The sequence below is a fragment of the Artemia franciscana genome, chromosome 12, assembly GCF_032884065.1.
Source record: "Artemia franciscana chromosome 12, ASM3288406v1, whole genome shotgun sequence".
NCBI lineage: Eukaryota > Metazoa > Arthropoda > Branchiopoda > Anostraca > Artemiidae > Artemia > Artemia franciscana.
In genome coordinates, this window is record NC_088874.1 from 8,952,357 (window position 1) to 8,975,909 (window position 23,553).

Consider the following 23,553-nt stretch of genomic DNA (forward strand, 5'->3'; position numbering starts at 1 on the left):
GGGTGGGGGAGGGTTGTGAGTAGAATGATAAACCATTATTATTCAATTTAATACAGTATGAAAGCAATTATTCGTAAATTACTTTTTCTTCTTAATTTATCTGATTTGGAACGATCGGATTTCACTGATGTCTTTGATTTTTTTTTTTTACAGCTTCAATTTTTCAGTGCTTGATTGTACATAACTCTGTCAAAGCATAATGATCCGCGAAATAATTAAAATTTCATAAAATAAGAGACAACACCAAAAGTGACAAAACATTTGATTAAGTGCATTCTTAGGCATGCGTGTGATTTTGTTCCGGTTAGGGGGGGGGGGTGGGGCAGACTTGAAACTCAAAGAAAAGAAAAATATATAACCGGGTAAAACTTTTAATCAAGATAGTTTTTTCACCATGTTCTTTAATAACTTCACCTTTTTTTTTATCAATTTTCTTGTTTTCATTTTTATCAAAACAGTTCGTGGTAACGAACTGTAAGTAAAGAGTGATTTGGCTCAATAGCATCCAAAACTCTAAGAGAGAGAGCGAGAGCGAGAGAGAGAGAGAGAGAGAGAGAGAGAGAGAGAGAGAGAGAGAGAGAGAGAGAAAGAACAAGAGAGAGAGAGAGAGAGAGAGAATTTATTAACCAAAATAACGCTTGATAATCTTTCAACAATCATCGGGGAAATCCATTGGGTTGTGTATGATGGTTGTTTCCATCCTTATAATCTACTAATATATATTCACACTTAACCTATAAATAAATAAAACTGAAAAGAAAAATTTTCATATCAATAGACATATCAAAATAAATTGGCTTTTTATGCTGACTCCTAATATAGAAAGTTCATTAAGCTTAGCGTTAGCCATCAAAGTTTAGTATTACCCAATTTACCTAATTTTTGGAAAAGAGGGAAACACCCCCAAAGAGTTTAGGAATTTTAATGAAAATTGCACCGTCAGATTTCGCATATCAGATAATCCTACTGTAGAGGTATCAAGCTTCAGATTTGTTTGTAGATTTTCGGTAGATGGGTTAGAAATTCAGTAGATCTTTCGAAAGATCAGTAAAAGAACAAGTTTTAGTGAAAAATTCCAAAATTGCCTTGAGATTAATCTGCCTGGTACAGCCTTTAATAGGATGCACATGAATATTTAATAAAATGACATTAATTTTCAATAATCGAGGATGAAGGTCAATGATAAATTATTTTCAAGAGGTCAGACTAATTTTGAATACGCATAATTCAGTAACGAGGTAAAGGTGAGTTGTAATTTCTAAAGTTTCATATTCAGAATGCAGTAATCAACTTTTAACCCAGTTCGTGAGATCTACATCTGATGAGAACACATAGCATATAAGTATCGTCATTAGGGCACAATTAACAGTCTTTATTTATTGAATGGATAGTAACACACATCCAACTGTAATCAAACGTACAATGACGATATGTTTTAGTTATTCAGAAATACAAACAAAGAAATTGGTCAGTTTTAGCGTTTACAAAAAAAGGTTTTTTAACAACATCGAAACTCTGCTTCGAAACCATATTTTTTTTCTAACCTTAGAAGAACATTTTTATTTATTCTAACAACAGAGTTTGCAAAATTAATTGTATTTGTCTATCAAATGGAGGCTATAAAAATTACGAGAACAACCTAGAGAATTTAGAAGAACTCATTTTACCATTCCATAGCGTAAAGGGTGGATACATAATTAATATTTAGGCGTAAACAAAACAGTGGCTCCCTTACTTAATTTTCGTCCCTCTAACATTGTAATTAAAGCAATTTTTGACCTTCTGGAGGAAGAGGGGTACGTGTCCCAAAAACATCTTCCTGGATTGGCCCCTGCATAGCTTAGTTTTAATCCGATTAACCGTCAAAGTGTAAAAATGATTTTTTTTAACTTATTAAATTTCGAACCTGTAATATTTAGGTCTATTGTGATCAATAAATACAAAGAGTAATTATGAGATACATATGGGGGAAAGTGAGAAGATAGAGGTGGTAGCAATAAAACATAGTATATAACTGGTGAAAAAAGACAGCTAAACATTATTTTTGGAATTTTACGGACACTCCCTTTCTAAACTAGCTACATAATTCTTGCCTAAATTGTATCCGAAAGTGGTGTTGCTAATTCACGAAGACGTAGGGAAGGGGTAAGTATCCCCTCTCTTATTTTAAAGAAGACAGAAAACAAAAGCATTTTCCAGAATCTAGGACGAGACTTTTTCGATTTGGTTTAAATGAAGGTAGAAAATATTTGCTAAAATAAAGGGGGGGGGGAGGTAGTTTTTCCTCTCCCAAATATCACCGCGGTCTGTCCAATTACTCATCTTTATATGTGATTCGTCAGTTCTGAAAAACTGTTACACTGACATGTAAATTACTCAGATTACAATGAAGTCACATTCAGAGGCCTTCATGCTTTATTGATTTTATGAACAATGGCAGGTTATTGCGTCATATTTTTAATGAGTTGCCTATTCAGGCGGGCATGACTCCAGTGTTTTCCGGATTTGCCTTACTGGCAGAAACCCATTTCCGATTTGACTGTGTTTGTGGAACATACTTATATACTATTAAGGATAAAATGCTGAAATTTTTGGCTGTTTGTATGGTTAGGATTATTCTCTTTTTTTTTTAATTTGTTAAGGTGACCGCAGGTACCACCGATTGAAGGGGCAGGACGGACATTCTCCGGGAAGACTTGAGTAGGCTAGCATATATAGAAATTGCAAAAAGAAATACATAGCCTATAACCTACAATTTCAAAGGATGGACATAAGTCCATAAGTTGTCTAGTTAAGTATAAGTTAAGTACTAGTGAATGGTATAAGTTGTCTAGAGCATGGGTTGTTGAGAAGGAAACATGTTAAGAAAACAAACAAATATGAGGAATAATCGTAGTTAACACATTTTGGCTGCAGCTCCATTATAGGCTACTTTACTCCCTCCCCCAGTGTGTGAATATATATCCCAAATTATACAATTCCTATGTTTTTTTCCAATTGTGGTTTCGTCACAGTTGATTCAATTTACAAGTGCAAAAATATAGCCGAATTATATTTTTCCATGCATTTTTGCTAGGCTATGTGTGACTGTTGTTTCAACTTCATGCCCAGAAATTGGATCGATGCTGATGAAATCGAGAAACTGAAAAACTAATGGGAAATATTTAATTTGGGGTATATATTTGCGCACTAGGGGCAAATTTATTTGTGGCATCCTGGAAGGTGTGCCACACTTCCCAATTACTGTCCCTTTTCGCTGTCTGACCACAGTTTGTTTTTCATTTTTGTTCATATATGACTTCAGTTATCCTGCCTTTTCGAGAGTTAGGCTTCTTGTCTGATCACTAATCAAGACCATTTCCTCAAGTAGGCTAGTAATCTTACTGACCACTCATGTCATTTATGTCTTTGGGAAACGCTTACGCTAAGGGTAAGTAATCGGGTATGTCAGATTCGTACTTTTGGAGTATCCTAACGTACTAATAGGAGTATATGCTAGCATTAGGGGGGAGGGGAGGTGGAACAAGAGAATAAACTGTCTTTTTGAGTTTCTTTCGGACTGTTGTTCTTCAAACTTCAGATACTGACTTGAAATTTCTTAACATGTTCCCTTCTCAATATACCCAATTGTAAACTAATACCAAAAAACATGTTTGTTCTTCTCCCCCCCCCCCTTGGGATCCAGATATAGCACTAAAAGAAATATTTCTCCCTTGTATTTCGTCTATTTTTTTGTATTTCTTTGTTTAATGCTGATTTTAATAGAAGTTAATAGTAAAAAAAGGTTATAGGCGTCTACCCCTAGGAAAATACCCCCCCCCCCTAGAAAATACCTGGGAAATATTTCGTTGTCCATATTATTGACTTACGAATAAAGTGAACATACAACTTCATGTCTTTTTTATTTTCTTTCCAAATATAATAATCACTTTTGTCGCAAATAAATTTTACCCCCGCCCTTATATATTTACACATTGGGGGTGGGGGTAAAATTTAAACTTGCCTCTCATTCGTATCAGAAATAAACTATCCCCACCCCTCCCCCTAATGTGAAAATATATACCCTGAATTGGTATATATAGGAGTAGGGGCAAAATTCATTTGCGGCAACACTGATTTTTATGTTTGGAAAGAGCACAAAAAAGGCATCGAATCGTATATTCACTTTATTCGGAAGTCAATATATGAACAGCGAAATATTTACCAATACGTAAATATTGGTAAAGCCTAAATAAGGCTAATAAAGCCTAAAATAAGGCTTTCCAAATTTGAGAATTTTATTTGAGCTGCTTTTCAAAAAACCTGGGATTTTATACAGAGAAACTAGAATGCCTGGATTAGTCACCATCAAGCTTCAGTTATTTTTTTCAAAGAGAAGAAAACCCCAAGTTCAAGCCGTTGTAGTTTGTGTGACGTATGTGGGGATAAGGTTAACATGATCACATGGTTAACTTTTGCTACCTGAATGGCTTCAACTGATAAGTGAGACTTGAGATTATCTACAATAATTAACTGGGACTTCTCTTTCCTTCGCTATAGGCCTACAGTGAAGACAAAGTGAAGAAGAAACCCAATAAATTCGGGAGCTGAAGTCCAGCAACTTTAACTAATGCAGCCAATAGGACCAGGTGGAACCGCTAAAGTCATTCTTGGTTCTGGCTTATTCTTTGGGAAGACCAGTATCAGGGTCGGATCCATGATTTTCTTTAGGGGGGGGGCATAATAGGTTGCTTCTGTAAACTTGCGAACAAAGAAATACCCGCAGTTGAAAGGGAACCTCGACAATTATGTGTCGTTGGTAGGTAGTGGAAATGGTCGTAAATTTAATCTAAAATATGGCGAGGGTTAAAGTTTTAATAAATATTTTGAAATTAAATGGTATAAAATTATTGATACAAAATATAGTAAGTTATAAACACCCCACCATAAAAAAAGCTGTTCGCCATCTTTAAAAAAATATGATACTTAATATTCTCTGCATAATTTTTTTGCCTTTGCACTTCTGACGTTTGAGCGAGTGAGTTAAGTTTTTTTATTGTACAAAAAGATAATTGGTCTTGAACCATCTTTTGGGGTCATGCAGTCTTTGTGACAATTTGTATAGGTCAAACCATTTAGCATGTTGCCTAACTTTGTGGCATCGCTAAGTAACTATGATAGTAATGAAGAGTAGGAAATGAGGATAAAGATACAACTTGTATATTTGTAAAAGATATATTAAACGTTAAATGCTAGTTCTTTTAGGGGTGTAACAAGAAAAACAGAATGAAGAGATAGAAATATATTGAAGAAATTTAAAGCGAGGGTTTCAAATATAGGCAATAAAGCATTAACTAATTACTGTTTCCTTTTAAAAATAATGTTTAGTAAATTGTGACAACTTTGACGAAATCTCAAAAATTTACTAATAAAATTTTTACTTTTCATAACAACGTAGCATATCTTTCCACTTTTTGAATATCGATATATTTCGCTTAAATTATAGAATTCACAATTTTATAAGAAAAAGTCTATTTCTGTATTTCTTCTCTCGCCATATCTATTTAAGTATAGATTTGGGACTGATTCAAACTGAGAATTTAGAGACCCATTTATACCAGCTAGATAAGAGAAAATAATCTTATAATTATTTGTCTTCTTTTATAAACAATTTTTTGACAATCTATTCTTCTTAAATGATTGCTCCAACTTTTGAAGGAGTATTTAGACTCGTATACTTGGTTTTAAGTATATAATTCTACGAACCTTTATTAAAGTTCTAAAGAGTTTGGCCTTTATTTTAATATTTAGGATGAACAGAGGAGGTGATATGTCATATAATGCAGAGCTTTAATTAGATGAGAATGGCCATCATTTGCCCACCAAAATCCAAAACTTAAATTAATATTTTTTGCACTTCTCACATATTTACTTTCTATTATACAAATCCACTAAAAAACAACAATGTTGTTAAGACCACCCCGCTTCGCAAAAAAAATTAATCTAAGAAACCAAAACAGGGAGCCAAAAAAAGTAATGACATCAATTTCTTGCCTCGGTGCCATAGCAAGAATCAAAAACAAATTTTTGACAGTAAAAAGAAGTAAATATTTTGCTTTTTAGCCCCATTGTGACAGCACAATCCTGAAATATCGTTTCGACAGCCTAAAGAATTTAGGATTTTAACTTTCACTTCCTTGTTTTTACGAAATGAAGATTTTTGCCTCCCATTTGGCTGTTGTGGTAATACAGACAGATTCCCTTGATAACCCTAAATTTAATTAAATACTTTTAGGCAGTATGCGTCATTAGTAAAATCTAACAAAGACCGCACATAGTAGCTGAAACTTTGTTTCAAACTTGTTTGCAAAAAGAAACAGTCTTAATAATTAAAAACATACTAAAAACTCAACTATTAAATAAAACTTTCGTCCCAATCCAAATCAGAGCAGGTGGTCCCAACCACAAATCCACCACTACGTCAGGGGGCGCCCCCTCCCCCTGGGTTTGCCACTGACCAGTGTTGGTGAAATTGAGTTTCTAAGTGCTAAAATACGGGCAAGAATCGTCAAATTATATTGTCTATCTGCAGAAGCTGCCCTTCCAACTTGACATGTTCCCATCTCAGCTTCAATCAAATGTGGCTTTTGTACGTTAGTCAAGGAAATTTCATCCATATTCCTTCCATATACTCTTGGGAGAGAAAGCATACCTGGTCATAGCATTAAGTAACTGGGAGAAAAGGATGCTAAAAGTGTAGCAGTCGAAACTAGCTGCCCATGAGAGGCTAGATGCTTCAGGGTTAAAGGCCTTGATTTTTGGACATAAATTCATAATACCATTTCTTGCCTGCTCTTTTCTTGTCATCTCAACTTTACTTGTCTGCCCCCCTCCCAATGGGGCAAATGTAGCTCTAGAGGACTATTTTATAATGCGTGTCTATTTATTAGGTTTGCCATGAGACAGTCTTATCATGTCAAAGTAAGATAACCCTATCCATTTCTGTTTATAGTTTCCATATATAGGACATGCCTCAAGTATCAATACTTGGGACAGTCAAGTATAGAACCAAACATTATCACTTAATTCGCCATTTTAATCTAAAACGGCAAAGACGAATTCTTACGACCCACCGATTCTATTTCACAAGGAATTAATGAAGAAGGAAGTGAAACCAAATGGTCACTTCAAACCTTATATCTCCCTAAACAGATTACAGAACATCACAAAATATTTTTGAGTCCCCTTTAAGGCAAAAATTGTGACTTTGGATTTGAAACTTCTGCAGATGTAATTTAGTGTAAAGAAGCCATTGTGTAAAGATTTTTGCTTAATGGGAAGGACGTCTTTTTCAGCCTGTCCTGATTATGGAGCGTCCCAAATATGGATACTCTCCCCTAATAGAATATGACGAAGTACAGCTGCTGTTGTTAAAATGACAGTGGGATCCAAAATAAAATTTGAACTGAAATGAAATGAAACGAAAATGCCATCCGAGGACAAAAGAACATATGTATAAAAGTAATTTTTTTATTGTCTTCCTTATTTCGACCCCTCCCGGTGTCTTTGGTGGGTTTCCTCTTGTCCTTAAGAAATATTCTGCGTCTAATAGGATTTGCTTCGTCACTGGGGTGCCCCGCTGAGGTTGACTCCGTCTACTTAGTCTTCCTTTTAGAACGAAACAATTTCAAGATAAAAAAAAAAATTGAAAAGAAGAAACAACGAGAATATAGACACTACCAAAATAGAAGTAAGACTCTTTCCAAGCGATGGTGAAGGATAAGCGACGAAATTACCATGTATTTCACTGTTCCTTGGAAATGGCTTTACTTTTATTTTAATGGTGTTTTTTTACTGTTTGCTTTTCACTGAGGACGGTCTAGCAGAGGTCTCATCCGAAGTATTTGAATGGCAATTTCATTTTCACTGGCTGTCACTATCCTCGTTTTTTCTCTTTTTTTTTAAATTTTTCCTTATCTTGTCATGGTTAACCAGCGTGGTTCCAAAACTTATTTATAAAGCAAGTATCAAACATATAATTTTTTTAGTCTATTTTAAGTTCTGAACTAAAACCTAAATGTCCCATCCGTGTTTAATTTATTGATGCTATTTCGTTAATAGGATATTTGAATCTAAGTTTAAATCGCCAGATTTAATAGAATTTTAATTTGTGTTAATTTCGCAGATGAATCTAGCCTACAATATAACCCTATAGATTGTAGCTCAAATAACCACTCCAATATTATTCTAAATCGCGAATGTGCTGAAATACGTGCTAAAAAGGCTGCAGTACCAAAAGGGTGCCCAGTTTTTGAAATCACGTACACCAGGTGACACGTGCCAAATGTGGTGGATCTTTTAAGAACAGGTGGTGTTTTGAGATACACACTAGGTTGGCAAAAAAGAAGATAGTGAGGGAATTAGAGAAGGCAGTGAATAAGACGGTAGTAAAATGCATTAGTTTCTTTTTCTATATATTTTTATATTTTTCTTTTTTTATTTATTTTTTCTATATATTTTAATATTTTTAATTTTTTCTATATATTCAACACACATCATCAATGAAATGCAATATAAAGCGAATAAAAAAAACCTGATAAAAAATTGCATGGATAAAATAAATTCTTAGCAAAAATCATGGAATAAGCTCTTTTGAAAGAGTCTTGGCATAATTTATGTAAAATGATGAAAGCTTTCCTTATCTGAAGACAATTAATTTATGAATTTTAGGTAAAAATCGATGTGCTTTTTTGAGTAAGTTTGTTATCTTTATGTTATCTTTCTATTTGTTTTGTGTTGTATTTTGCTGATGACGGCTGTTGGATATATAGCCGTAATATCTAACAGACGTTCCGACACCACATTCATTCTTCATCATTTCCTCAAAGCTGGAAAACCACCCATGTTGTTTCTGCCCACAAACCAGATGACCACTCAAAGAGTACAGGCTTGTAGAAACCCATAAAAGGATTCTTTTTTTTTATCTTTTGGCCCTTTTTAATCCTCTTTCTTGTTGCTAGTTTTTCTATGTATTTCAAAGAAATTTTATGTATAAATATTTGTCGTGTTTTTAGCTTTTATTTGATTCTGATTTCTGCCAAGCGCTAAAATTGTCTACAAATTATCATTCTTTTATGATAATTTGCTTTTACTCTATCTAGTAATTAATATTTTATTATACAACAGCTGTTTACGACAGATGTTTTAGAATATAAAGAAAATATAGCACTGGACGGATAAGCAAACGAAGGTTTGATCCAGCGAAGAGGCAAGGAGACGGAAATAATTTATGTCTCTCAAAATGTTTCTTGTTTTCTTTTTCAGTTTCAGTCACAGCACCAGTATATACAGGAATAGTAGCGAGAAGTTTCTTCAAAAATGACACTGACTAAAACGTTCGAAAAAGGATATTCCTCTGCGTGTCATAACAATAGTTTCAGTTGTTTCTTTGTATTCAGTCACTAAACATTTGACATTGCGCTTCCGCGAAGGCGGAGTCATGAAGAGAGGTCTATATTGATATGTTCCAAAAATTTTTAATGGAGAGTATAGGGCACTTTGCTACTCTTCACACATTTACTTAAGCTGTGAGTTTCAATCAAAATATTCTCTTGTTGATTCTCATTACCATTTTCAGATTGTTGGTCTTGCTGCAGTTGTGCTTGCCAGCGATAAAGATTGCTACTGGAGTGGTACGTCACCGTTTTGTGCTGGTGTTTGCAGACCTGGAGAGAAAACAGTCAAGATTTCATCTGATGGCAAAGGTCAAGCTTGTATCACCGGCCAGAAAGTTTACTGCTGCCCAGAATCTGCTGAAGTTGCTGTAGAGGTACCCAAAAATGGATGCGTCTGGAAAGGCCTTGCTCCGTTTTGTTCTGGCGAATGTGATTCCGGATACAAGCTTGAAAAACTAAGTGATATTGGAGATGGTCAGCCATGCTGGACTGGCAAGAAGGCCCTTTGCTGCCCAAAATAAGTTGTCCTAAGAATATATTTTTAAAATAGTTATTAAAGTATTCTGTGTTTTCACTATTTCCTTTTATTAAATATATCTCTATTATATAATATCATATCACCTCGTTTCCTAAATACTCTTGGATAGTCTCTGAACGTTTTTTTATAGGCTACTGATAAAGCAGAGCTTTAATAATGACATTAAAACTTAGAATTGTAGTTTATCATTGAGAAAAAATGGTTCATTCCTACAATTGTTTCTCAGTATTACTTTAGAGTGTTACAAAACAACATATAAACCCTCAATTTAGCCCTGATGCTCAACCAGTTCTTGACAAAGTTTGACCAACGTTTTGGCAGTTCTCAACTATCCGATTCTTTCAATCTGGCACATAAAAAGCGATGTATTTACTTAAGTCAAAGGTAATGTAAGGTAAAGGTAAACTTGTTTGTCACATATCATGCTGACTGTTTGATCTGTTTGTGTAAGTTGAACTTAAGTCTAAGCCCTTAATATAACCCCGATGCCAAGCCTTGGTAAGACAAGCCTTGGTAAAACTTGACCAACTTGTTTGGTTTCTGATTCTTTCAATATGACACGTAACTGGCGATATGTCTTGGTAGAGGTAAACTTATTTGTCGCATGTCGTGTGGACTATTTGATCTGTTTGCGTAAGTTTGTGAACTTAGTCTAAGCTTTCAATTTAGCCCTGATGTTCAGCCACTTCTTGAAAAAGTTTCGACCAAATTGTTTGAGATGATTAGCTGTCCAATTCTTTCAATATGGCACATAACTAGCGATGTGTCTTGATAGAGGTAAACTTGTTTGTCACATAGCATGTCGGCTGTTTGATATTTTTGCTGAAAAGCTTTTTTTAGCCTTGAAAGTTCTTAAGTAATGATAGATCTAGGTAAATAATTTTGGGCCTTTTAGTCGTAATTAATGCAACTAAACTAATTGATGTAAACAGCAGCAACATGTACAGAAAATACCATTAGTTTCCTTCTAAAAATCGCTAACAAACAAGAAGTAAATAACCAAAGTAGGTACGTAAACTTTGTTTGTTTATGTTTTTTGTTTTTGATTTTTTTGACGAAATTTAAAATTTCGTCAACAAAATGACGTTTTATTTAAAACATCAACAAAACGACGTTTTGTTTAAAACGGAGTCAGTACAGTAGTGTTGACTTTTAATGAACGTTGACTTTTGAATAGAACAGTAGGTATCTTACAGGGACGGATCCAGGGGGGCTGGGGGGGCCTTAGGCCCCCCAAGATTCTTCTGGCGCCCTCATTCGCATTCCATTCTTTTTTCTTTTTTTACTCTTTTCTTTAAGTATACTTGTCAATTCGATCAATTATTCGTGGGTGATTTACCCAATTAAGAGCAAAAAGCAAAGCTTTCCTATGAATGTAAAGAGCAAAGTTGAAATTTAAAATGAACAAAAATTATTTATCTTCAGCCGGTTCAGTATATATATGCAAAATTGGCATAGAAATCTTTGATCGCTGCAAAGATTTTTCTATGAACATAGAACTTTCCCCTATTTCACGAAAATGGAAACACCTGTTGAAAATAAAAGGGATATCTTCAATACATTTCATAAACGTGGTAACACAGTTATAGCTACTTGTCTATTCACAATGACATTTTGAAAAGTAGCCTTGTAGCTAACAGTTCAAAATGGATAAAAATATAAAATCTGGACAGGAGCATAGAATGGATAAGAGACGAAGAATGATGGCTGAATGTGCAGGGGGGTCGAATGATATTTTGGTAAAATATCCAAAAATACCCGGAAATCGAAAGGTAAGTTTTGACTAATTATAAACCCCTCCACCCTCAAAAAACCCTTAATTTTAGTTTTGTGACTAATTAAATAGCGAATGGCCCAATAGGGCTTTCGTGTGAATAAATCTATCTATATATTTATTTTAACTATATAGCTAGTTTGTTTGATATTAAATGAATGAAAGAATTAAAAGCAATCTAGGCCAGGAGCAGATACATGAGGTCGGAGGGGGCGACCCTCCTCCTAAGACACTTCTGGCATACTTATTCCGTTCTTTTTTCTTTTTTAAATCTTTTTTAAAGTAAACTTTTTAATTTGGTTCCCACCTCGGGTTACATTGGCGCCCTTGGTTCAGTAGCCCCCTTACCCAACATTTTGCTCTTGATCTTTTAGAGATTCAGACATGAAACTGCTCGCACGATCAGTTTACGAATCATTTCGTCATAAAATTATAAGATAAATCTCGTTTTCATGAAAAATTAATAATATAATTAAGCTTGCTGGCTAGATCTTCATCACCTGAACGCGTTTTCTTTTTTTCTTTTATGGCAGATTTGTTTTATTCTCTTTCTTGTGAGCCCGTCAATTTAGGGTATGGTGTCTGGGCTTCAATCATGGGGATATGACAAGGCAACTTACAACAATAATTTATGTTAAGGAGTAATTTTTTTGAACTGCCCCTGTCCACTCCCCACTCAAAAAAATTCTTAACTTTAGTTTTGTGACTAATTAAATAGCGAATGGCCCAATAGGGCTTTAGTGTGATAAATCTGATTGAAATTAGATGAATGAAAGAGTTAAAAGCAGTTTACATTACAGTATTAATACTTTGTGATAATGTATATGATAATGTATTCGTGAAGGGATTCCTCAGCCAACTACAATTTGGATTCAGACCAGAATATTCAACTGAAGATGCGCTGACGTCACTGAGCTTATTTATCAACAAAGCACTTGACCTGGGACTTTACCAGCTGCTATTTTACTTGATATCAAAAAGCATTCGACAGTATGGATCATGGAATTCTACTAGGTAAACTAGAACAAATCGGCGTTAAAGGAGAGTCACTGAAATGCTCCAGTCCTGCCTTAGCAATCGGCACATGTACATAGGAGAAGATCCGTTGAACGATATCGTGGTTAATTTCGGTGTGCCACAGGGATCGATCCTAGGTCCACTGTTATTTCTGATTCATGTGAATGACCCAAGTCATGTTCTGAACCCAAATTTCAGGACCCCACGGTGCTGCAAACTCTGCTGTGGTGAAGAGGTTTCAAATAATGACAACGACTCTAGTGAGTTGCTGGCATTCGCCAACGATACTACAATGGCCTCCTGTGACTCTGGCATGACATCACTCCAGAGAAAACTAGAGATTGTCTTAAAAGAAACTTACGTCTGTGTGCTATTCTTTCAAGGATTGGAGCTATTCATCCAGAAATAAATGGAATTACGACTTCTAGAGGAACGATAAGGCGACCAGAAACGGGTTTTGCGAGATATCTAGGTGTACTCCTGGACGAAAACCTCTCCTTTCTAAAGCACATTCAGGCTGTGGAGCTGAAACTCTCTCGCAATCTTGGCATCATCAGGAAACTGAAGCACGTATTTCTTCAAAAAACCCTTCGTCTACTTTACAACGGACTTCTGAAACCTCACCTGCAGTATTGTGCCATAATTTGGCAGACAACCTTCAAATCACACTTGAAGAGACTTGACTCAATCCACAAGCGTGTATTGAAAATTATTGGAAATGTAGACGACTATCTGTCCCTTCGTTCCCTTTACCGTCTGTCGTGCTCAGTTTTTATTTTTAAATTTTATCCGGTTTACTTCCATCTCCCTTCCACAATCTGTTTCGGTTGATATCCGAACAAAATAATCGAAACACGCGCTCTGCCTTTGACCTTCAAGTGAGACGAACTCCAACAATACACTTAGATTTTTCCCCGGATGTAGCATGTGCTAAAGTGTGGAACATGTTTCCAAAAGAGCTGAGATGTAGGAGCTCCCTCGGGTGTTTCAAAAATAATTTAAAGAAATATTTAGTTAAAGGTCAATAAGTGAAAGATAAAAAAAGAATGATAAATTAAATTAGATGAAGTTTAGATTTTTTATTATATTTAGGTGAGGTGGTTGTACGTCCGGGGAGGGAGGGAGGAGCCCTATGATTAAGACCAAAAAAAATTATATAAGGAGGAGGCGTGTGGTAGTGTCGAAGAGTGAAGTGGGAGCCGTACTGCGTTTTAGTGAAGAATCGTTTATGTTTATGGTTCTCAACGTGGGTTTTGCCAGAGAGCAGTTTACTTTCAGTTTAGTTATTTCCTTTTTTTAATTAAACCTGATTGAACCTTGAACCTTGACATTATTTCAGTGTGAAATATCTAGTCACGCTAATATATTATATTTTTCTCTATCATTATTAGACTTGTATGGTTTTCGAAGAAATTAAGAACTTTAAATATATTTGGGTATAAACCCTGCCACGGTATGGGCAGGGTTTATAATAAACATTATAATATAAATACTTTCCTTCTTGTAGAAAAAACAGCTTTGACAGTGGGGGACACGACCCATTCCATGTTATGGTTCTGGTTCCGATTAAGGAATCCTCGAAAAAAAGGAGCCCTTGACACAAGTAAAGACAAAATATTCCTTTACTTGTCGTGGAACGTTTTCAAAACATTTTCTAGCTCCCAAAGCAACAAGGCAGGACCCCCACATTTCAACTGCTTTTCAGATATTCCGCAGCAACCAGGCTGGTTGGTTTTCTGTCTCTTTGTAGAAAACGTTGGAATCTTGTAGCGGATCAAGGGGCTGCTTTACAATTCTCTACCTCTTGTAAAAACAGTTGTATTTCCACTCTTAGAAATTAGAGGTTGCCCCATTAATTGATTTTTTTTATCCAACTCTAAAGAAAAAAAAAACTAAGAATTAGTCTGGTCTACTCATTCAGAAAGTCTCAATGAAGTCATAGTAATTTATTCATCGAAGAATCTGCTCACGTCTGTTGTTAATACACATTTTACTGCTACAGGAAAATATTGGCTTTCAAAGAGGTTTCTTTTAATATTTTACATCAGCACCAACCAGATTCACACAAACGAACTGGTCTTACGAAAGAGTTTTCTACACCCCCCCCCCATCATTACGCTCGAATCATATTGCCGCCTTTGGTCCAGTGGTCCCCCAAAGATTTTTCTCTAGATCCGCCCCTGGTATCTTATACCTTAATAAAGTCAGGATTTGTGGAGCATTTGTTCTACGTGACTACATGATCATTTTGAAGTTATATTAAGTAATCAATTACTCAGCTAGATCCCAAAAATAGTAAGCTCAAAGTGTTCGATCATATGTCTTAAGTTGGAAAAAGAAGGATTCATTGGCTGTTTTTGGAGCAGTGGCGTAATTTTGTCAAAATCCTGGGGGAGGACCGGGGCAAAGTTGGAGCCAATTTTCACAAATCAAGTGAAAATGACAATGAAAAATGAGCTATATAGCACCGTAAAGGTAAAGATATAATAAATAAAACTGACCTGTTTCTCTGGATGGTTGAATTATGGAGACTTATTTTAGTTTTGACAGGATTTTTTGCAGAAACTCAATTTCAGATGGGTGGACAAACTGGGTTCAGGGGGCAGTTGTTCCCCCTACTCATATAAAATTATGCCCTTGTGTTGGGTCGCCAGAGACTGGACACTGATTCCTGGGCCCCAGCCCCTTCCCCGCCTTCCAACTTCACAATTGTGGAAAATTTGAAACTACTTTGGCCGTTAATCGTTCAAGTGTTTTAGGAAGCATAATTTATGGGCTCCGCCAGTTCCCAAATTTACCCTACCGCCCGACCCCACCATCACCATTTTACGAATATAGACATATTGCATCCCTTTTGGTTCATTTTCATTTATTCTTTTTCTAACTTCATGACTTTTAAAGTGATGATTACAGAAACAAGAGTCGTTCTTAGGGTTGATAGTGCCCCGGAAAAAATTACTTACACCCCCCTCCCGACTCGAATATAGGCCAAAATACGGAATCAAAGCAAACATTAATGAAGATGGGTAATCTCACAGCTGTGGTGCCCCCAGCCATGGCGCTTCGGGCAGTTGTCCCAGTTGCTCCCTCCGTGAACGGCTTTGGCAGAAACAAGGCTTTTGTAGAAGTCCATAATCAAAATGAGTTAATGATATATTCGTGCGTGTTGGTTGATTTTCATCAAAGCTGGTATTGAAGGATTTTTGAGGCTGTTGATTACAAATATGTATCTTATATTTTAAATGGAAGTCCAACATCCAGACTATTTACTTACATATTCCAAAAATTTCTCTAAATATTCAAGTTTTCACCAATACTGGTTGGCACCAAAAATCTTGGCCCAATGTCAGGGCTTCACCATCTCGGGTGTTCAAAGACGCACGAGTAGAATGCTCATAATTAATACTGTGGCCGCTATACCCTTTTACTAGAAATTAAGTAGCCCCTCGCTTGTCAAGGCCATTCCCTAAGGCACGCTTGAGGATTAATGAACTCTATCAAGGCCATCCTCTAAGACACTCTTTAGGATTAATGAACTCTTTCAAGGCCATCCCCTAAGGCACTCTTAAGGATCAATGAACTCTGTCAAAGCCATCTCCTAAGGCACTCTTGAGGATCAATGTACTTTTACGTAACTGATTCTTCTAGTCTTAAGTGTTAGTTGTGCAATGATAGCATTCTTGAGGATCAATGAATCATATCAAGGCCATTCCCAAGTGCACTCTTGAGGATCAATGAACTCTATCAAGGCCGGTCTGCTTGAAAACCAATGAGATCTGAACGAACCTGGTAATGGTGATTTCCTAAGGCGCTCATGAGAAACAATAAACTCGGAACAAACCTGGACAAGAGGGTTTTCCTTTCTTAATATTGTTGTGAAACAGATTGCGTTATAATCTAAGATGTTCAATAAGTATTTCCTGATGATTTCAGAAATATTTGACCGGAGTAGGATTCAAACAGGGGAATGCTAAGAATGAAGGAATGATGTGCTAGTCAACTGAACTAACAAGTCAATGCTAAAGAATTGTTCTTAGAAATATAGTGACAAAAAACCCCAGACATCACCTTATGAATTAACAATTAAATGAAATGAGTAGTATCCTATTAATACTTCTGACTGCATCAGTTGAATTTATGAATTCTTTGTCTGGTATAGAAATCGAACGTAAGAACTGATATTTCCTACGATAAAAGAGCGACATGTTAGCTATCTGAACTAACAAGTCAATGATATTATTATGTTCTTTGAAATTCATCTAAGCAATAGGTTTCATGCACTTGCTATGCCATTGAATTGTATTTTTGTCGTATGCTTAGTGGAAGGGGTTGTTTTTCATACAGTTTTGTTTTATTGAGACACATTTACAATCCCTTTAGTTACCAAATTGTAGGTAAATATATGTAATTTATCATCTTTCATTGAAAAAACTCCCCTCCTTACTAGTTATTATTAAACTTTCGAATTCAGTCCATGGAGTGTTTTTGAACCCAAGCCTTAACATAATTATCAGTAGAATATGTATTATGTATACGACAGGGCCCATCTCCCCTTAAATATTTTTTTCTGGTTTTGAACAAAAAACGGACAGGCACGGTATCTTAATGAATATGACTAGGCCTCCAGACCCCTCCCGCCAAATTTTTAAATAAAGTTCACAAAGAAAAAAAATCTTTAAGTTCAAACAACGCCTCAAAGTTCAAAAACGTCACAAAGAAAGAACGTCTCGAAGCTGTAAAACATCGTCTCAAAGAAAAAACTTCACGAAGAAAAAACGTCTCAAAGTTAAAACAAAAACGTCTCGAAGTTAAAAAACATTACAAAGAAAAAACATCTCGAAGTTAAATAACAGCGTCTCGAAGAAAAGCTATGATGGAAGATAATATTGAAATAGAAATATCTTTTTACTGCATCTATGGCATTTGTAAAGGCCGTTGCCCTCAAATAATAATATTCAGACTAAAAACAGCCCCCAAAAAGAAAACGAAACAACAAAACAACCCCAAGTATGAAAATCCCAAGAATCGAGTCCTTTAATTGATGACTGAATATCAAAAAGTTAAATAAAAGCACTTTTGCATACAACAAACTCAGCTACTCGGTAAGTTCCAAACGTCTTAGCTACTGACTGAGTATCAAAATTTATTAAAATCACCTGTGACTACAGTAAACTCAGGTAGTTGTTAAATTCCAAGTGATGTAGTTGCTGACTAAGTACCAAAAAATTAATAAAGGACTTTTGAATACAACAAACTCAGCTAGCTGGTAAATTCTGAGTGTTTTAGTTACCGACTGCATATCAAAAACTTTAATAAAACCACTTTTGAACACAATAAACTCAGCTACTTGGTAAATTCCCTGTCTTTTCATTGGTGACTAAGTATAAAAAAATAGATAAAACACTTTTACGCACAATAAACTGAACCAGTAGGTACATTCCGAATGCCTTAGTCGCTGACTGAGTATGACAAAATTCTATAAAAGCAATTTGACTACAATAAACTCAGGTAGTTGATAAATTCCGATTCTTATAGCACCATTGACATTTTACCAACAGATACAGTCAGTGATACAGTCAGATACAGTCGATAATACCAATGACAAATTACATATTGAACTTGTGACTGAAACCATGTTAAAAGTCGTGTATGACCGCAAAACAGAATAGGTACCCTGTCAAGAGAAAAGATAATGAATCACTTTATGGAACACAATCAAAACATTAACAAATAAATAATATTTTACAAGTTTAGCTGTGTAACACATTCCACGCGTCATTTGCATGCATTAGATATTGAGAGTTCTATTAGTTCTCCCCGCAATAATAATAATAATTTATTTTTGACCCGCTACAAAAAATAAAAGCGGAGTATCAATAAAAGAAACAAAACAAACACTACACAAAACAGAAAAAAACAAAAAACTAAATCAAACGAGTAAGGCCTCCGTGGGCGGGCAGATACTTATAAGTAGACTGGGTTATTTTGCCAGCAAGCTCCGTGAGCTTCGACCCAATATCTGGGAAACTATAAATAAATATGAGGCTCCAATTCCTATACCACGGATGCAGATACAATAGAAAACGGGAAAACCGGAAATAATAAGAACGAATTGAACTGATATCTTTTTTATGAAAAATAGGGTAAATACCAGAAAGAAACAAAACCGAATGATCTGTAAAAACAGAATATAATTTAGCAAGAGACTTTTTATTGTATTCACCTCGGTTAGCAACAATTTGAGAGTAACTTAATTGGATTTTCTTCTTGCAATCAGCAACAGCAAGGGTCCGTTAGGATTTTAGTGTTTTATTAACGTTAATTCCCAGCCACCGAAATGAAGAAACCGACGGGATAGAAAAATATCCACAGATTAGAGGAGTAGTGATATTACTATTAAATGAAAGACATTCACACTTTGAAAAATTAAGAGAAAGTCCAATCGCATGAAGTTTAGATGCTACTGTTGAAACAGACAAAGAGAACCCTTTTTTAGTCCTACTTATCAAAAGAATATCATCCGCATAGGCAAGATAAGAAATATTTACTGAATTAAGGATCCAAGTAGGTGGGATAGAGGAAAGGACAGATGATATACAAAGTTTGAAAATAGAGGGGGAGAGGACAGCACCTTGCCGGACCCCACGTCGAACTGGAATTTTACTATCTGAAACCCTCATATCCGTTTTAATCCACAAAAAGGAATTTGAATACCAATATCTAAGAAGAAAAATTACCGATATGTTGACACCGTGACTAAAAAGGGAAAAGATAGCTTGGGAATGCGTAACAGTGTCAAAGGCTTTAGAGAGATCCAAAGCACATAAATGTAACTCGAATCCCTTTTTTAGTAGCCTCAGCAAGAACATTAGCCAATACTCGATGAGCCTGCTGGCAACCTACCCCAACTGAAAACCCAATCTGATTTTCACCAAAATATGCCGTAGAATTAACTGATGGGAGGAGAAGATACTCAAAAATTTTGCTTATATTGCAGGAAACCGTTATTGGCCTGTAAGATGCACACTCAGTCGGAATCTTTCCTTTTTTCAGGATCGAAGTAACTGTTCCGCACAAAAAACTTTCAGGCACAACCGAAGTGCATAAAGACATTTGAAACAGAAGTTGCAAATGTTGGACTAGAGCTGGACAATCAACATTTAGGTGTTTGGCACTTATACCATCACAATCAATAGAGCTAGACCTAAGCTTCCTTATAGCTTGTGCCACCAAAACTAAATGAACTGGGAGGATCTGGTTCTGGCGGAGTGATATGGGAAGCGCAGAAATAAGAAACCTCATAAAAGTAGCATGAACAAAATGGTTTATAGTGTTGAAAATCTGGTCTTAATATTTGCACCAAGCAGCAGGACTAATTAGGCTACTTGTTGACGAAGAATCATCGATTTTATTTGAATTTACCACATTTTTCCAATCTAAATTATTTGACGGGAATTTGCAAATTTTAGATTTTGCAGACCGTAAATACTTTTTATACTCTAATTTAGTTTTCTGTTTAAGCTGAAATACTACACCGCTAGGTGGTCATTTGCAAGAAACCCAAATACGTAGCCGAAATTTAGCTTTATATCTCACTGATTTTAGACCCGGATCCCATGACCATTCAGGCTTCCGCGTATTAAATTTAACACGTTCTTCGGGAACAGCCACTCTCTCAGCTTCCATCATGCATGATATAATATTAAATAATATTTATTCAGAAAATTCTCATCATTTACAAATTTAGATCCAACCTGAAGTAGCTGAAAAGGAACTTTTATCCTTGACAAAAAAGCTGTAAGGGTAGAAATATAAAGAGCCCAATTAGCCTTATTCCAATTTCGTCTGGTAAACCATCTACGATTCCCACGTCTAGTAGAACTATCATGCGACAGAGAAATACCAAGCATGAAGGAAATTGGTAGGTGGTCTATATGGCTTTCTATTTTATGTACAGAAACAGTCGAAACAGATAAATTAGGAGAGCAAAGAACATGATCAATATTAGTAAGGCTCCCAGAATGATGGATGTAAGAAAACAGACGATTCTTATCCACTAGCTTAAACTCAGATAAAGACTCGAAAACCATATCAGACCGAATATTTGAATTCAGTAAATCAGCATTAAAATCCCCGGCGACAACAAATTGATAAACGAGAGATGATGCGGATTCTGTCACTTTTTTCAAAACACTACAGGTCTTGGCAAACTTATTCAGTGATTGAACCGACTTACGATCACAAGGAAAGTACACACTAATAAGTATTAAATTGGCAATTCGCACGACCAAGAGGTATTTGTCACTATGGAACAGCGCAGGCGTCGTGGATGAGAAGGAGCTGCATCTCAGTATACAGGCGAGGCCTCCGGAAGGTCTACCAAACGTAGATCTTGCAGCACTCACAAAAGTAATATGGTTTGCACTCCGTTTAAACAAGTTGGTATTATCTGAAGATAAAAGATGCTCTTGAAGACAAACGATGTCATAGTTGCTCGAAAGTTCGTCAATGATGTGCTCTTTTTGACGTGTTCCATTTATATTCTACGAGATAACCGAGAATTTTTGCGACATCATTTTTTTACACCGGTCGCAATATGATACTTGAGCACTGGACATATTAGACTATATGAAGTGTGAGAATCGCCACAGTTTGCGCATTTAGGGCTATTTGTACAGGGCACATCTTTCGAAAAAAGGTGATTTTCGGCGCAGCGCGCACATTTTTCCACCTGACTGGTACAATCGTTGACAGAGTGATCAGGAGACCTGCACTTAAAACAACATCGCGGTACACTTGCGAAATCATAAATTCTGAAAATCTCGTAACCTATTTTTACTCCATTCTTCATAGCGTCACATTTTGCAAACGGATCTGAAAAGTCTAACTTGATAGTTTGGGACAAACCAATTCGGTTTGCGTCAACGACTCCTGAGTGCATTTTGAATTCGGAGGCATTAAATGACAGCGGAATTCCTTTTATTATTCCAATGTAACGTTTCTGCAGAATCTTCGTACCAATACCCGAGACTACAGACTTCACAGAAATCAGAAGCTACCGATTTTTCAATGTTCACGAACAGTTAATCTCCCACCGGCCGAATACTAGCAACCGAATCATGACCACTTAATTGGTTGATAAATTCTTTGCAGCTTGTCGGATCTCTAATAGATGGTGGCAATTTAGAGACAACAATAGTAGAGTGGTTATCGGCAGGTTTCGAGGCACTGGCTCCAGGCTGTGGTAATGGCGGGAAATGGTTGGAAAACGCCTCAAACTGATTAGAAATTGTCTTTAGCTGGATACGCAGCTCGTTCACTCCCGAAAAGAGAGCAGAATAAGCTGTAGCTGGTATCAATGGGACTTCACTAGGGCTTAATATACAAAATACCGGGATGTCGAAATCATCTCTATTTCCCTTCTTGATAAAATCCAGTATATCTCCTAAATGACTTAGTGGCGCTTTCAATCCAGTTCGCTTCTGAAATAAAGCATCTGGATACAGCTTGGACCCAAGCCACTTCTTCGCATTCAAAATATCATCAACGTCAAAAATTCTGTACCAAACTTCTTAATCATCTCATCATCAATTCCTTTGTCAACATTTTGCTGAACAAAATTTAACACCGGAGAATAATGCAAATTGTCCTCATTACCTCTGTGCATGTTAACTAACTATAGCACGCTCATAGTGAAATGCACAGTGAATCACTTGAGTGCAGCTCACAGTGATTGAAATCTCGAATACAAATTAAATCATGAGCGATGGAAATTAAATAATAAGCGAGGGAAGCGTAGTTTCCTGCTACCTGATCCCCGCAGTTTAAGGGAGAATCAACTCCCGGCAGGTACAACGGCCCTTGCGACAAGAAAACTCCCCTCTTCTGCTCGCTTATTATCGCGTAATATGGCGCTTTTACCGTTCCCAAAGTTAAAAACTCTCTCTCTTTATTTACTCTTTTCTATCTTTTTCCTTCAGAAATATCGATCAATCAAAGTTCTACTTAATTCCTTTTTTATCTTTTTATCCAGCAATGGAATTTGAGTAAACCAGTCAGACAAGTTTTAATTAAAACCAATCTTTTGCAAAATTTTTCAAAATCCTACTAGCTTTACTGGGATTAAAATTCAATATCCATAAGATCACTGAGAAAGCTTACTCGTTTGATTTCGTCAATAAATATCCGATTTTGAGATAAATGCATTCACATTGAACTCTCAATTGAAATGAGTTCCGATGGTTTTACGACTCCACACCCTATCCATAGGATAAAACCAGCTGTGTAACTATTAGAAACAATGAACTCTTGCAAAATCGGTTCTCTGACCTTGAATGTTAGTTGCGCAATGATTTAACCCTAAGGCACTGGGATTCTATTGGAATTAATGAACTACTACCTTCGCTATTACGAAACAAGCTTTTTTTACCTTGAGCAAAGGTATGAAAGCTTGATGAAGTACTTCTCTACGTAAATACTACGTCAATAGATTCCAAGATGATTGGACTATATGATACCGAATTTATTGGTTTGAAAAAATCATGTTATGGTGTTACATTTGAATGTGCGTTTGTGTTATTGTCTGTGGAACTCGAAAAAATTGAACGTTATCATTTGAAAGTAAACTTTAATATGTTTGAGTATAATAAAAGCTTATGGGGTACTATAATACGTTAGATGAACAGACTGGGATTCTATGACCGAGTAATTACACTATATAATAAAAGAGCTAGAGAAGTTAGAACTCAGAACTGTTCAGGAAGAAGTAAGAGAAATATGCCATTTTTTGG

General features: G+C 35.9%; 1 protein-coding gene across 1 annotated transcript; it reads left to right on the plus strand.

Annotated features, from left to right (window-relative positions):
• Nucleotides 1-2,457: 2,457 nt before the first annotated feature.
• Nucleotides 2,458-10,049, plus strand: LOC136033640 (uncharacterized). Its single transcript, XM_065714450.1, has 2 exons — nucleotides 2,458-2,606; nucleotides 9,617-10,049. Exons 1-2 carry the CDS (start codon nucleotides 2,484-2,486, stop codon nucleotides 9,953-9,955), a joined length of 462 nt encoding a protein of 153 aa, XP_065570522.1. The 5' UTR covers nucleotides 2,458-2,483; the 3' UTR covers nucleotides 9,956-10,049.
• The last annotated feature ends 13,504 nt before the right edge of the window (nucleotides 10,050-23,553 follow it).

What these genes read in the sequence shown, in the direction of transcription:
- LOC136033640 (XM_065714450.1), top strand. Translation starts at nt 2,484, where the DNA reads ATGACTCCAGTGTTTTCCGGATTTGCCTTACTGGCAGAAACCCATTTC. An exon ending in AATTTTTGGCTGTTTGTATG is followed by an intron (nt 2,607 to 9,616) that starts GTTAGGATTATT and finishes TACCATTTTCAG; the next exon opens with ATTGTTGGTCTTGCTGCAGT.